The 12,030-nt window shown below is 53.5% G+C and overlaps 1 protein-coding gene across 1 annotated transcript in view; it reads right to left on the bottom strand.

Annotated features, from left to right (window-relative positions):
- Positions 1-1,757: 1,757 nt before the first annotated feature.
- NUCB1 (nucleobindin 1) overlaps positions 1,758-12,030 on the bottom strand; it is a 21,442-nt gene continuing 11,169 nt past the window's right edge. The window contains exons 4-12 of the mRNA XM_081807246.1: positions 11,622-11,725; positions 7,995-8,180; positions 7,649-7,739; positions 4,360-4,418; positions 3,997-4,089; positions 3,819-3,911; positions 3,319-3,489; positions 2,795-2,891; positions 1,758-2,665 (exon numbers count right to left, since the gene is read on the bottom strand). Of these exons, the coding sequence (XP_081663372.1) occupies positions 2,553-2,665; positions 2,795-2,891; positions 3,319-3,489; positions 3,819-3,911; positions 3,997-4,089; positions 4,360-4,418; positions 7,649-7,739; positions 7,995-8,180; positions 11,622-11,725 (1,007 nt within the window). The 3' untranslated portion in view covers positions 1,758-2,552. The remainder of the gene's footprint in view (positions 2,666-2,794; positions 2,892-3,318; positions 3,490-3,818; positions 3,912-3,996; positions 4,090-4,359; positions 4,419-7,648; positions 7,740-7,994; positions 8,181-11,621; positions 11,726-12,030) is intronic.

Raw genomic sequence — 12,030 nt, 5'->3', positions numbered from 1 at the left:
AAGCCTGCTTCTCCCTCTCCCACTCCCCCTGCTTGTGTTCCTGCTCTCGCTGTCTCTGTCTCTGTCAAATAAATAAATAAAATCTTTAAAAAAAAAAAAAAAAGAAAAACACGTATGAAATTAAAGGTCACACATAAACTGTCAACCACGTAATGGATGGGTGGACAGGCAGGGAGCAGAGCATTTATTCATTAATTCATTAAAAACAATTTTTTTTTTTCAACATAAGCTCTACGCTCAACATGGGGCTTGAACTTGCGACCCCGAGATAAAGGGTCCCATGCTCTACTGACTGAGCCGGCCAGGCGCCCCTCATTGACTCATTCACCAGAATTTTTGCAGCACAGATTCAGTGCCAAAAAGGACTTCGCATGATGCTTCAGAGCATGAACTGGATCCAGCTGGCCAGGGTTCCGATCCCAGCTCTGCCACTTACTAGCTGTGGGCTCTCAGGCAAGTGACTTGGCTTCTCTGATTCGCCTCATCTGTAGAATGAGGTTGATGATGATAATCGCCTCACAGTGTTTATGGGAAGATGAAATGGATTGTTATTTATAATATATAACATGCTTGGCATGGCCCCTGCCATGTTCCAAGTGCTATAGAACTGTTCGTGGCTGTGTATTAGCGTCTCGTTGCTTCTCTAAGAAATGACCATTGTTCAGGTCACCAGGCCTGGCTTCAGCCACCCACCGCGTCCTCCCCCTCCCCTATTGCTGTTGCCATGAGGTTGGGGGCCAGTGATCACCCTCTGGGTGCCACCTTTCTCCTGGGGTGAAGACCCTTACTTTTGGGGTGTGTTTGGGCTTCTGCAGGCCCTGGATCTTACCAGCAGGCCAGAGAAAGAGGCCTCAGTGGGTCTGTAACAGTCACCCAGCTGCTCTTTGACCCATCTCTCCACATCAGTCTCCAACTCTGCAGTTTCCTCTGTCTGGAAGGGAGCTGCTCTGAGATCCACTCCTCCAGGTTGAGGCGCTTCCGTAGCTCCTTGCGATCATACTTGACTTTGACTCTTCCCCTGATGCCTTAGTCCGTGCTGCCAGAGGCCTCGCTGAAAGTAGACGCGGGTCGCTGGGCCACAGGCTACCAATGCCTGGCCCGGGGTCGCTGTCCGCCCCAGCAGCCACGGGGGCCAAATACGCGCCTTGGGCCCCTCCCTGCACTGCTGCGTCCTCCAGTAGGCCCACCGGCTGGCTCAGGGCCACTGGCTTGGGCTCCGCCAGAGCCGTGCGGGACCCCTCCCAGCAGATCCGCCTGCCCTCGGTGCCCGCCGGCTTTGTGTCTCCCCAGGTAATTTTTATCGTCTGAGCCTCCTTTACACTTCCTCCTCTTTGTGGGTGCCAAACCAGACCTACCCCATGCCCAGTGGTGTGTTGGTAAATGGGCTCTGGCACGGAGAGGTAGGAGGAGGTTCTGATTTGTCGCCTCTGCCAATGTCCTTCGTCAGCTGTTGGTGCAGCAGGTGTGACATCTGGAGCAGCTGCAGCCACTCTGGGACCACAGCAGAAGGAGGATATGGGAGAAAGTGGTTCCCTGGAATCACCCTACCTTGGGATGTCTTGTGTTGGGAGATGATACTTTTTTTCTTTACTAAACCTTTCCATCTGACTCATCAGGAGAGGACAAAAAATTGCCAGGATGGAGCCTCTCATATATCATGCTTGAATTGAATTTTACAGAATGAGGGGGACTTTAGCAGGGGAATTGGGGATGAGGTTTCAGAGGGAAGAGTATATACAAAGACACAGAGGCACGGATTGTTCCAGAAGGTGTATTTGGATGGAACTGGAGTACAGAGCAGAACTTGGAGCCGACGAGTGTGAGAAGGCCAGGAAGGGGCGGGGGGGGGGGGGCAGGGGGCGGTGCTCCCACATGAGGCTGAGGGGCTGGAACCCGATCCTGGGGCAGGGTTGGCTCCAGGACCCTTCTGGGGCTGTGAGCCAAGCAGTCAGGGCGGAGGCTGAGGCAGCCGGAAGCCAGGAGTCAGGGAGAGTCTGGGTTCCTGGGATCAGCGCTAATCAGCTCTGCTGACGACTGACGACTCTGCTGTCCCTCGCAGCCAGCCACGGGGAAGACACTGCCCTTGAAGCACTGGTGGCCCTCTTGAGGGACCACCCAAGCCTCATCAACCGGCAGAAGCCGGGCAGCAGGCAGAATTCCAGCAGCTGTGGGGGTGGACGCAGGATGCCTGAGTAGCCGCGACCTGGGGAGCTGAGGCCAAACCATCTAGGAAGGCGGGCACGAGGCAGACCCTTCTCGGGAGGGGGAGGCCTTCCCTGAGTTAGGGTGACCCAGGGAGGGCCCAGCTAGACTTGAGAAGGCAGCCCGCTGGAGAGGGTCGGGAAGAAGGGGCCACAGACCGGGAGGCTGTGGAAGCTGAGGTGGCAGATGCGGGGCTCGGGCAGCAATGTGGGAAGGGCCACCCGGCCCTCCCCTCCCCCAGGCGGCCACTCAAGTCGCTGGCCCCCAGAGGAGGTTGATGTCGACTCCTCATCCCGCTCCCACCCGCTGCCTCCGTAGGAACCCAGAGTGAGCGGCGGTCCCCAGGAGGATCACAGGCGTTGGGGGTCCGACTGGGGCAGCTCGGGGGGCTGATCAGGAACCTTCTTTTCTGAAGGGCCTACATCCTTCTGGTCACCAGCTGGAGCGGGGACAGGTGCATCGTCTGCAAACGGAGGGAGAAAATGGTAGCACTAGGCATCCCAGCTTCTTCGTCCCTTGGATCCAGGAGTCGGCCGCCAGCGCCCGCCCGCCCCCCCCTCCCACCGCCGGGGTGCCCAGGGGCCCGGAGCACCTGTGTCTGGGTGAAACTGCAGCTGTCCCTCGGGGCCAGGGGCTGGGCTGTTCTGGCCTTGCTGCTGCTGTTTCCTTTGCTCCATCTGCAGAACGGCCTGCAGCGGGCGGGGGAGATTGCACAGGCAAGAGGGGATGCCGCCGAGTCTCCACGGCAACTTGTGAGGCGGGCCTGAACCCGTCCCTTCCCCATGGGCCTCAGCTTTTCTCTCTCTCTCATTGAGAGTTGGGCTCAAGAGTTCCAAAGGTCCAGGTCACTGAACCCTTGCCAGGTCTAACCTCCTCCTCCGCCCTTGGCCTTCCCCCCTCCCACTTTCCTGCTTAGGGCCCCACTGCCCTTATCCAACATGGCAGCCACAGAGCTGTCAGGGATGCGGACATCTGCCCTTACTCAAGATGGCGGTCACCGCCTGAGGCTCTACCAGTGATGAACACAGCGGCCACAGGCCTTCCCAGCCTCTGAACCCACAAGGAAAAAGGCCACCAGGGACTCAGAGGATGGGCCCAGCCTCCCTGGCCAGTCACCTGCTGCAGCTCTCTCTTCTGGGCCTCCAGGCGGCCCTGAGAGCGCCCCAGGGCCTCGGTCTCCTGGCTGAGGCGCTGCGCCTTGGCATTCAGCTCTGCCTCCCGGGCGGCCAGTTCCTCCTCAAAACGCCTTAGTTCATCCTCCGTGTAGGCGGGGTGCATCTCCACCGTCTGTGAGGCGGGGACAGGGGCCCTCAGCAGGGTGCCGTCAGCCTTGGCCCACCCCCGTTGGAGAGGGCTCCGCGAACAGAGGCGGTCTGGGGAAGGCCGGGAGGCCTGGTCGCGTGTGAGGATAGAAGCAATCTGAGAGGAAGCTGAGGAGGGTGATAAAGACCCAGAGAAAGGGGGGAACAGAGACCCAGAGGGAGCCGGAGACAGGACCCAGAGACAGAAGGAGGCAGAGACCCAGAGAGTAAGAGACGTGGCCAGAGACTCTGAAAGAAGGGTTAGGGCTGGGGGAGAGAGGTATTCAGGACTCAAAGAATCCTCCATGGCCTCACCTCCCAGCCCTCCCCGGTGTCCCCAAAGTCCTTCCTCTGGGTGGATGCGAGGAACTCCTCCAGGGTCACGAGGCGGTCCTGGTTGGTGTCCACCTGGGGAGCCAGGGAAAGCGACAGAGCTGGGCCTCACTCCACCCCTGCCCCGACCCTCCCCATGATCCCGGTCCCCTCTTCTCACATTCTTCATCACGTGCTCCCTCATGCGAAGCCGCTCCTCCTCCATCTCCCGCATGTCATCTTCTTCATTCTTTGGGTCATACACCTTCTCCAGCTGAAGCAGGGTCAAGCGAGAGGCAGGACATATTGAGGGGTCCAGAGCAACCTCTCTCCTAGGCTACTCCGCCTCTTTACACACATAACCAGGCAACTTAAACTCCCAGAAGTCCCTGGGGGCCACCCTGCCACTCCTGGTAGCTTCTTTTTGTCCCAGGGGCTGCTGGGAGTTGTAGTTTCCCCTGAGTTCCCATCCAGGGGGACCTGAGGGGACACATGGCGGATGTGGGCATCCTCTGCACCCACGGCTTCCAAGATGCTCGCTCACCTCCTTGGTGAAGAGGGCCTCCAGCTCCTGTTCATCCAGGACCCCATCACTGTTGATATCTGAGGGGGAAACAACAAGGTATCTTGGGGGGGACTGAGTACGGGGTGGGTCAGGTCCCTGAGGAACCTGCTAGAGAAGGAATTGGGGGCTGATGTGGGCTCTGTTATCAGAGGACAGGAATCCTTGGGTCCCCAACAATACAATGATATCCTTCAGGCTTCAGTGCCCCATTGGCCCATTGCTAGGACAGCCCGATCCCTACCAACCGGGGTCCCAAGAAGGGAGTAAATGAAGGTGGGCTTCATCAGGACCATCCTTGGCATGGTTGTCACACAGGACAACTTGATCCCTAACACCTGGTGATCTGGGCACAGGATCAACCCCTTTCCCCAGGAGCCAGGGGTGTTAGAGGCCTCCGCCTCCCAGAGAGCCCCAGGCCAGAGGAACCCCTCTCCGGGCCACCCAGCTTGTATGGCTCCGAGGCTCCAGGCTTCTCAGCCGCATGGGCCACACTCACTGTCCCCTCCTCCTCTGCTCACTCAGATCAGGACCCACGCTGGTCCTTCAGAGATGGCCAGGAACCTTGACCTTGCAAATCCAATGGTTATTTTTTTTTTTTTTTAAGATTTTATTTTTAAGCAATCTCTACACCGAATGTGGGCCTCAAACTCACAATCCCGCGATCAAGAGTCACATGCTCCATCGACCAAGCCACCCAGGTGCCCAGCCAATGGTTAATTTTTAACCTGCATTTTACTTGCCTTTCTGCCTTCGGCTTCCAGAACATCATTCTCTCCTCCCAGATACCCCTCATTCTCCTTCATTGGCTCTGTCCTCCTCCTGCATGCTACCTATTGATGGGCCCCAGGGCTAGGGCCATCTAATCCTCAAATCCAACATGGTAGCTGCTAGCCACACAGGCCATTTACATTTAAATCGATTAAGATAAAAATCCCAGTTTCTCAGTCCCACTTGTTACAGGTCAAGCATTCAATAGCCACACGTAGCTGGTGGCTGCCATATTGGGCGGCACAGAACATTCTCATCATTACAAAAAGAGCGTGACTGGCCAGCACCTCTTCAAATGGGTCCCTTCAGTCCCTCGGCTTTCTGTGCCATCCACAAGCTGCCTCCACACCTGAATATCCAACTGCCAACTCTCCTCGCCATGTAAGTGCCTCACAGACATCTCCAATTTAACACGAATGGACCTAGTTCCCGATCTTCCCTGCCAAATACGGTTGCTCGGGCCAAATATCTTGGAGTCACCCTTGACCCTTATGTTCATTCATAATCCTCATCCAGTCCATCTGCGAGTCCTACCAGCTAGACCTTCACGATAAATCCAGAATCCAGCCACTCTTCCCTACTCCCCATGGCGCAGCCCCCAGCATCTCTGGCCTCCTCGTGGCTTTGGCCCTCACGCCGAACAGCCTATCCTCCACATAGCAGCCAGCTGGGTTTGGTCAGCCCTTAAGGCAGATGGTGTCAGTCCTCTGCCCAAGACCCTTTCGTGGTGCCCCATCCCAGAGAGAATAAAATCCAAATTCCTTAACCCGGCTGGAAGGCTCTGAGCAATCCGGCTGCCGTTACCTTCGAAACCCACGTTCACTCTTCCCCTCTGTGTGTTCGCTGTTCCCTCCGCCTAGAACGTGCTTCCCCCAGGTATCTGCAAGGCTCAACCTCTCACTTCACTGGAGTCTAGGTTCAAATGTCACCTCTCTAGAGCTGCACTGTCCAGTGGAGCCACCAGTCACGTGGGGTGCATAACATTTAAATTAATAACAGCCAAGTACCATGAAAACTTGGGTTCCTCAACATTACGCTAAATGAAATAAGCCAGTCACAAACAAGACAAATGCTGTATGATTCCGTTCATGTGAAGTAGCTAGAATAATCCAATTCGTCGAGATAGCACCCAGAATAGAGGTGGCCAGGGGCTGGGGGGAGGAGGAGCGGGGAGTTATTGATTAACAGAAGAGTTTTCGTTTCGAAAGGATGAAAAGAATTCTGGAGGTTGGTTGCAAAACAACGTGGGTGTCCTTAACATTCCTCAACTGTACACTTAAAAAGGACTGAAGACGGGGTGCCTGGGTGGCTCAGTCATTAAGCGTCTGCCTTTGGCTCAGGTCATGACCCCAGGGTCCTGGGATCGAGCCCAGCATCGGGCTCCCTGCTTGGTGGGAAGCCTGCTTCTCCCTCTCCCACTCCCCTTGCTTGTGTTCCCTCTCTTGCTGTGTCTCTCTCTGTCAAATAAATAAATAAAATCTTAAAAAAAAAAAAAGGGCTGAAGATGGGACAGTTCAAGTTAAGTGTATTTTACCACAGTTACAAATTTTTAAAAAACTCATCTCGAAACTAAAAAAGAATTCAGTTCCTCGGTACGTTTCAAGAGCTCAATAGCCACATGGGGCTGGTGGATATGACACACTCTAGGCCCTTAAGCCTGCTGTTGGCTTTCCCATGTTACTCTTCTCTTATCACTGCCCCAGACACTATTATAGAATCCACTTCCTTGACTGTAAGATGTAAGCCCTCCCCCGCGATTTTATTATCCCTGAGATCAGAAGACATCTGGTCATCGGTGGTGTGTTAATTTAATGGGAAGCTTGTGTAAAAATTCTAGAATATCTTACATTCCCAGGTTTTTTAGATCCACTGAAATACAGAGTTATTGGTTTGCCTGATCACTGGCTATGTGAGAGGGGGGAACTTTGTTTTGTTCACAGCAGGACCCAGAGTTGCCATGAAGCTTGGTCTTAGAGGGAGCTTAGTAGATGTTTGCTGAATGAATGAGCCAGGCCCTGTTAAGCTCTGTTGACTGCTTGTAGCTTCTGGGGCAGGGTCCTAGGCACATCTGAGGGGGCCTGGCAACCCTGGGTTAAGTTTCTAGAGAGGAGGAGAATGAAGGAGGTGTCTGAAACACCATGGGAAAGGTAGCTTCTCAGTCCCTGGAGGCCTGTTTATTTGGGAGCAGCCCACCCTTGGCACTCGGAGAGCTGGACACTAGCTCAGGCTAGTCAAGCCTGGATGGCTCAGTTACTGGGTATCCGCCAGTCCCGAGAACCGAAAAGTCTGGTGTATCCCAGAAAAGAGGCCTAGTTCTTCAGTGGAAGACTCTAGCAATGGGGAAGGGTGTAGCCTTCCAGAACAACAGGAGGGATAGGCTCAGTTCTCTTAGGCCTGCTAAGCCCCACTGTGATGGGGACACCTCTTCCTAGTATTCAGGCCCCAGAAAGGTCAGAGCCTCCGGGTTCAGCCTGGGTCTTGGGGCTCCTCCCCACCTTACCATGCAGTATGAAGAAGGTCTTGGGGTTAAACCTGTTGGGGTCCAATCCATCCAGCTCCTCCCACACCTCCTTCAACTGGGCTTGGCTGCCCTGTGGAGGGGAGAGCCAGGGGCTCATGAGCAAGAAGTCTGAGTCCCCCCATCCCTCAAATGTCATTTCCCTCAAGCAAGAAAAACTATAACTCCCAGCAGCCCCTGGGGTGGCTGAGCATATTTAAAGGGACTTTTGGCCTCAGGGTCTGCTGGGAATTGTAGTTCTTTAGCTACTTTCTCGTCTTGCGGTGCTTGGAGAGTTGGACACCAGTGGGGGGTAGCCTCTTTGCGGGGCGGGGGGGGTGCTTCTTACAGGTACATTGACTTTGGGATGCTCTCGGTGCCGGCGCTGTTGTTCTTCCAGCTTCCTCTCTGCCTCCTTTCGCTGCTCCTCTCCCAGTGACTCTAGGTAACGGCGTCTCTCATGTTCCTTGAGCATCTCGTAGCGTTTGAACTCTTCATGATGGGCCGCGTCATACTGGGCAAGGTCCCGGGTGGCCTGGGGAAAGGCAGATGGTCCTTCTCGTCTCACTGCCACACCCAGGCCCTAATTTCAACCTCCAAATTCCAGGCCTTCCGCCTTGAGCACGGTCAAGGGCCACCCCAACCTCTACCCAGTCCTGGCTTCCATGTCCTGAGCTCACTTCTTGATCTCTATGACCCACAACACAGCCTCCTCTGTCTATTTGTTCAAGAGATTAGAACGGTTACACACAGTAACAACTTTCTTTAAAAGTTTATTTATTTAAGTAATTTCTACACCCAACATGGGGCTCGAACTCATGACCCTCTGAGATCAAGGGCCCCAGGGTCTTCTGACTGAGCCCGCCAAGCACCCCTTAGGGTAAGAACATTAACCCACCTCTTTCAAGTCCTCCACAATCTCAAGATCTTGGAGGAATAGGGGCGCCTGGCTGGCTCAGTGGGTGGAGCATGCAACTCTTGATCTCAGGGTTGTGAGTTCAAGCCCCACATTGGGTATAGAGATTACTTAAAAATAAAATAAAGTAAAGATCTGGAGAAATAAGCAATAAGGAACAACACGCAAGGTGGACTTAATAGGGAAAGCAGTACAGCTAGGTGATAAAGAAGTCTAGGTCTCTGATTACTTTGCCCAGGGTTCAAATCCAGGACCTGCTGTGTGAACAAATCCCACTAGGCTGTGCGATCTTGGGCAAGTTACTTAGCCTCTATGTGCCCCAGTTTCCTCCTCTGTAAATTGGAGATAGCAATATGACACTGAGTTGAAGAGTATCCCCCCAAAAATTCATGTCCACCCAGAATGCTGAAATGTGAACTTATTTGGAAATAGGATCTTTGTAGATTTACTTAGTTACAATGAGGTCCTATCAGATTAGAGTAGGCCCTAAATCCGAGTGGTGCCTTTATAAGAAAGCTACAGAGACAATACAGAGAGGCACAGGGAGAACACCATGGAGGCAGAGGCTGGAGTGATGGGTCTACAAGATGCAGAATGCTGGCAGCCTCCAGAGGCCGGAAGAGGCAAGAAGTGGGTTTTTTCCTAAAGCTTCTAACGAGAGTACAGCTCTGCCAAAGCCTTGGTTTTGGCTCAGGGATACTGATTTTGGACTTCTGGCCTCCAGAACCGTGAGAGAATACATTTCTGTTTTTATTTTTATTTTATTTTATTATGTTATGTTAGTCGTCATACATTATTTTTATTTTTTTTTAATTTTAAAATATTTTTATTTTTTAAGTAACCTCTACGCCCAACATGGGGCTTGAACTCACAACCCCAAGATCAAGAGTCACGCATTCTACTGACTGAGCCCGCCAGGCGCCCCACGGTTTCTGTTGTGTTAAGTCACTGAGTCCGTGGTAAGCTGCTGCAGCCATAGCAAACTACCACCCCCAGCAAGACCCTTCTTGGCTTCTGGTCTACACCGTACGATAATTTCAAGGTGTTTGAAGCCACTGAGTTTGTGGTAATTTGTTACAGGGCAGCATAGGAAACGGACACAGCTGTTGTGTGGGGAATGGGTTCTCAACCCGGGGTGACTGGTCTGCAGGAGACCACTGTCAAAGTGTGAGGACATTTTTGGTTGTCACAATGAGGGTAGGTCTACAGGCATCAAGTGGGTAGACAGCAGGGATGCGGCTAAACGTCACACAACACACAGACATCCCCCACAACAAAGAATTATCCAGCCTGGGGCGCCTGGGTGGCTCAGTCGTTAGGCGTCTGCCTTCAGCTCAGGTCATGGTCCCAGGGTCCTGGGATCGAGCCCCACATTGGACTCCCTGCTCAGCGGGAAGCCTGCTTCTCCCTCTCCCACTCCCCCTGCTTGTGTTCCTTCTCTCACTGTGTCTCTCTCTGTGAAATAAATAAAAATCTTAAAAAAAAAAAAAAAGAATTATCCAGCCCCAAACATCAGGAGTGCTGAGTTGAGAAGCCCTGCCGGCGAGCTTAGAAGGCAGAGGCGGGGAGCCCAGTGACGAAGCGGCTATGAGAGATGATGGGAGTTGAAACTAGGAGAAGGACAGTGGGGCTGGAGAAAAGCGGACAGTTTCTGGAATGTTCTGGAAATGAGTGGCAAAACCACCCCTCAGGGACTGAGTCCAATGCCAGGAACAGACTCGATTGTCTGCTATTATCTTTGTGGCCACTAGATGGAGCTCCAGTAGGCCAGGCGGTCGGGCTCTGTCCAGGAGGTGCTGGGGACCCGTGGGAGAAAAGTGAGCAGGGTAGAGGCAGGGGCAGGTCTGGGGGGCATCCCCTTGCACTCCCCAGCCCCACCGCTCCTGGCCTTCCCCATGAGGCTGGGCTGGAGGTCCCACTTCTCAGATAAGGACTCTTAGCTCCTACGGCTGCTATAACTAATGATCATACATTTGGTGGCTTAAAACAACACACATTCAGGGGCGCCTGGGTGGCTTAGTCTGTCAGGCACATGACTCTTGATCTCAAGGTTGTGAGTTCAAGCCCCACATTGGGTGTGGAGCCTACTTAAAAAAAAAAGAAAAGAAAAAAAAAAACAATACACATTTATCGTCTTACAGTATGGAGGCCAGAGATGTGAAATTAGTTTCACGGAGCTCAAATTACAGTGGAGGCCAAGCTATGCTCCCTCTACAGACTCGGGGACAATCCTTTTCTTTCTTTTTTTTTTTTAAAGATTTTATTTATTTATTTGACAGAGAGAGACAGTGAGAGAGGGAACACAAGCAGGCAGAGTAGGAGAGGGAGAAGCAGGCTCCCCGCCGAGCAGAGAGCCCGATGCGGGGCTCGATCCCAGGATCCTGGGATCATGACCTGAGCCGAAGGCAGACGCTCAACGACTGAGCCACCCAGGCGCCCCTGGGGGACAATCCTTTTCTTTGCCTCTTCCGGGTTCTAGAGCTGCATCCCGCGCCGGTGGCCCCTTCCTCCATCTGGGAAGCCAGCGACAGAGCACCTTGTTTCACACTGCCACCTCCCACCTAAGGTAGTCACACCTCCTGCCGGGAGGACATGCAGGGCCCACTGGATAATCTCAGGCTCATCTCAGCAGCTCAGGACCCTCAACTTAATCACATCTGTGAAATCTCTTTCACCGTGGGAGGTCATGTGTCACAAGTTCTGCTGATTAGGATGTGTGGGGTGTGACATCTTTGGGGGGGGGGGCGTGATTCTGCCTCCCATGAGGACAGAGAGGGGACAGTGCCCCCCCCGACCCCGTCCCCACCCAAGTCATATGGGAAGGACAAAACAGAGGATGGATTTGAAACCAGGTCTGAAGGGAGCCCAGCGCGTTCTGCCTACACCTCCCAGAGAGAACCTGGGGAGGGCTTCCGGGCACCGCCTGGGCCTCTGCAGCCACCGACCTCAGAGAACACCAGGATGATCGGGTGCATGTCCTGGGCTCCGTTCCCTTCTCCCCTCCCATAAAACCTCCTTCAGTCCACTGCCTGTAGCCCCCCTCCCCTCACCCCTCACTACCGTCTGGATCAGTAGCTCCAGGTCCCGGGCCTCAAAGGTGTGCTGATTCTGAGGGTCCAGGTGTTCAAACTGCTTCAGGAGGCTCAGGTGATCCAACTGTACATCTGGATGAGGGAGAAGTATTAAAACAAAAACAAAAACAAACAAACAAAAAAACTCATGGAATGTTCTTTCTTTCAAAATCCCTATCCTGGGCTAGATGTGCTCTAGAGGAGGTCACAGGGGGCACTGGGAAAGCCTACAGGATGGCCTGAATGAGCCTGGGGGCAATCCTGGAGGGCTTCCTGGAGGAGGTGATGCCACAACTCACTCTGATGCTTAAAACAACAATAACCATAATAATTATTAACATGTATTGAACACTTACTATATGCCAGGCTCTGCTTTGAACACATTAAATATATTAATG

Source organism: Leptonychotes weddellii, chromosome 16 (genome assembly GCF_054177405.1).
Source record: "Leptonychotes weddellii isolate Sample4059 chromosome 16, ASM5417740v2, whole genome shotgun sequence".
Taxonomy (NCBI): domain Eukaryota; kingdom Metazoa; phylum Chordata; class Mammalia; order Carnivora; family Phocidae; genus Leptonychotes; species Leptonychotes weddellii.
Note: the sequence above shows the minus strand (reverse complement) of the source record. Positions and strands in the feature narration are given on the sequence as shown.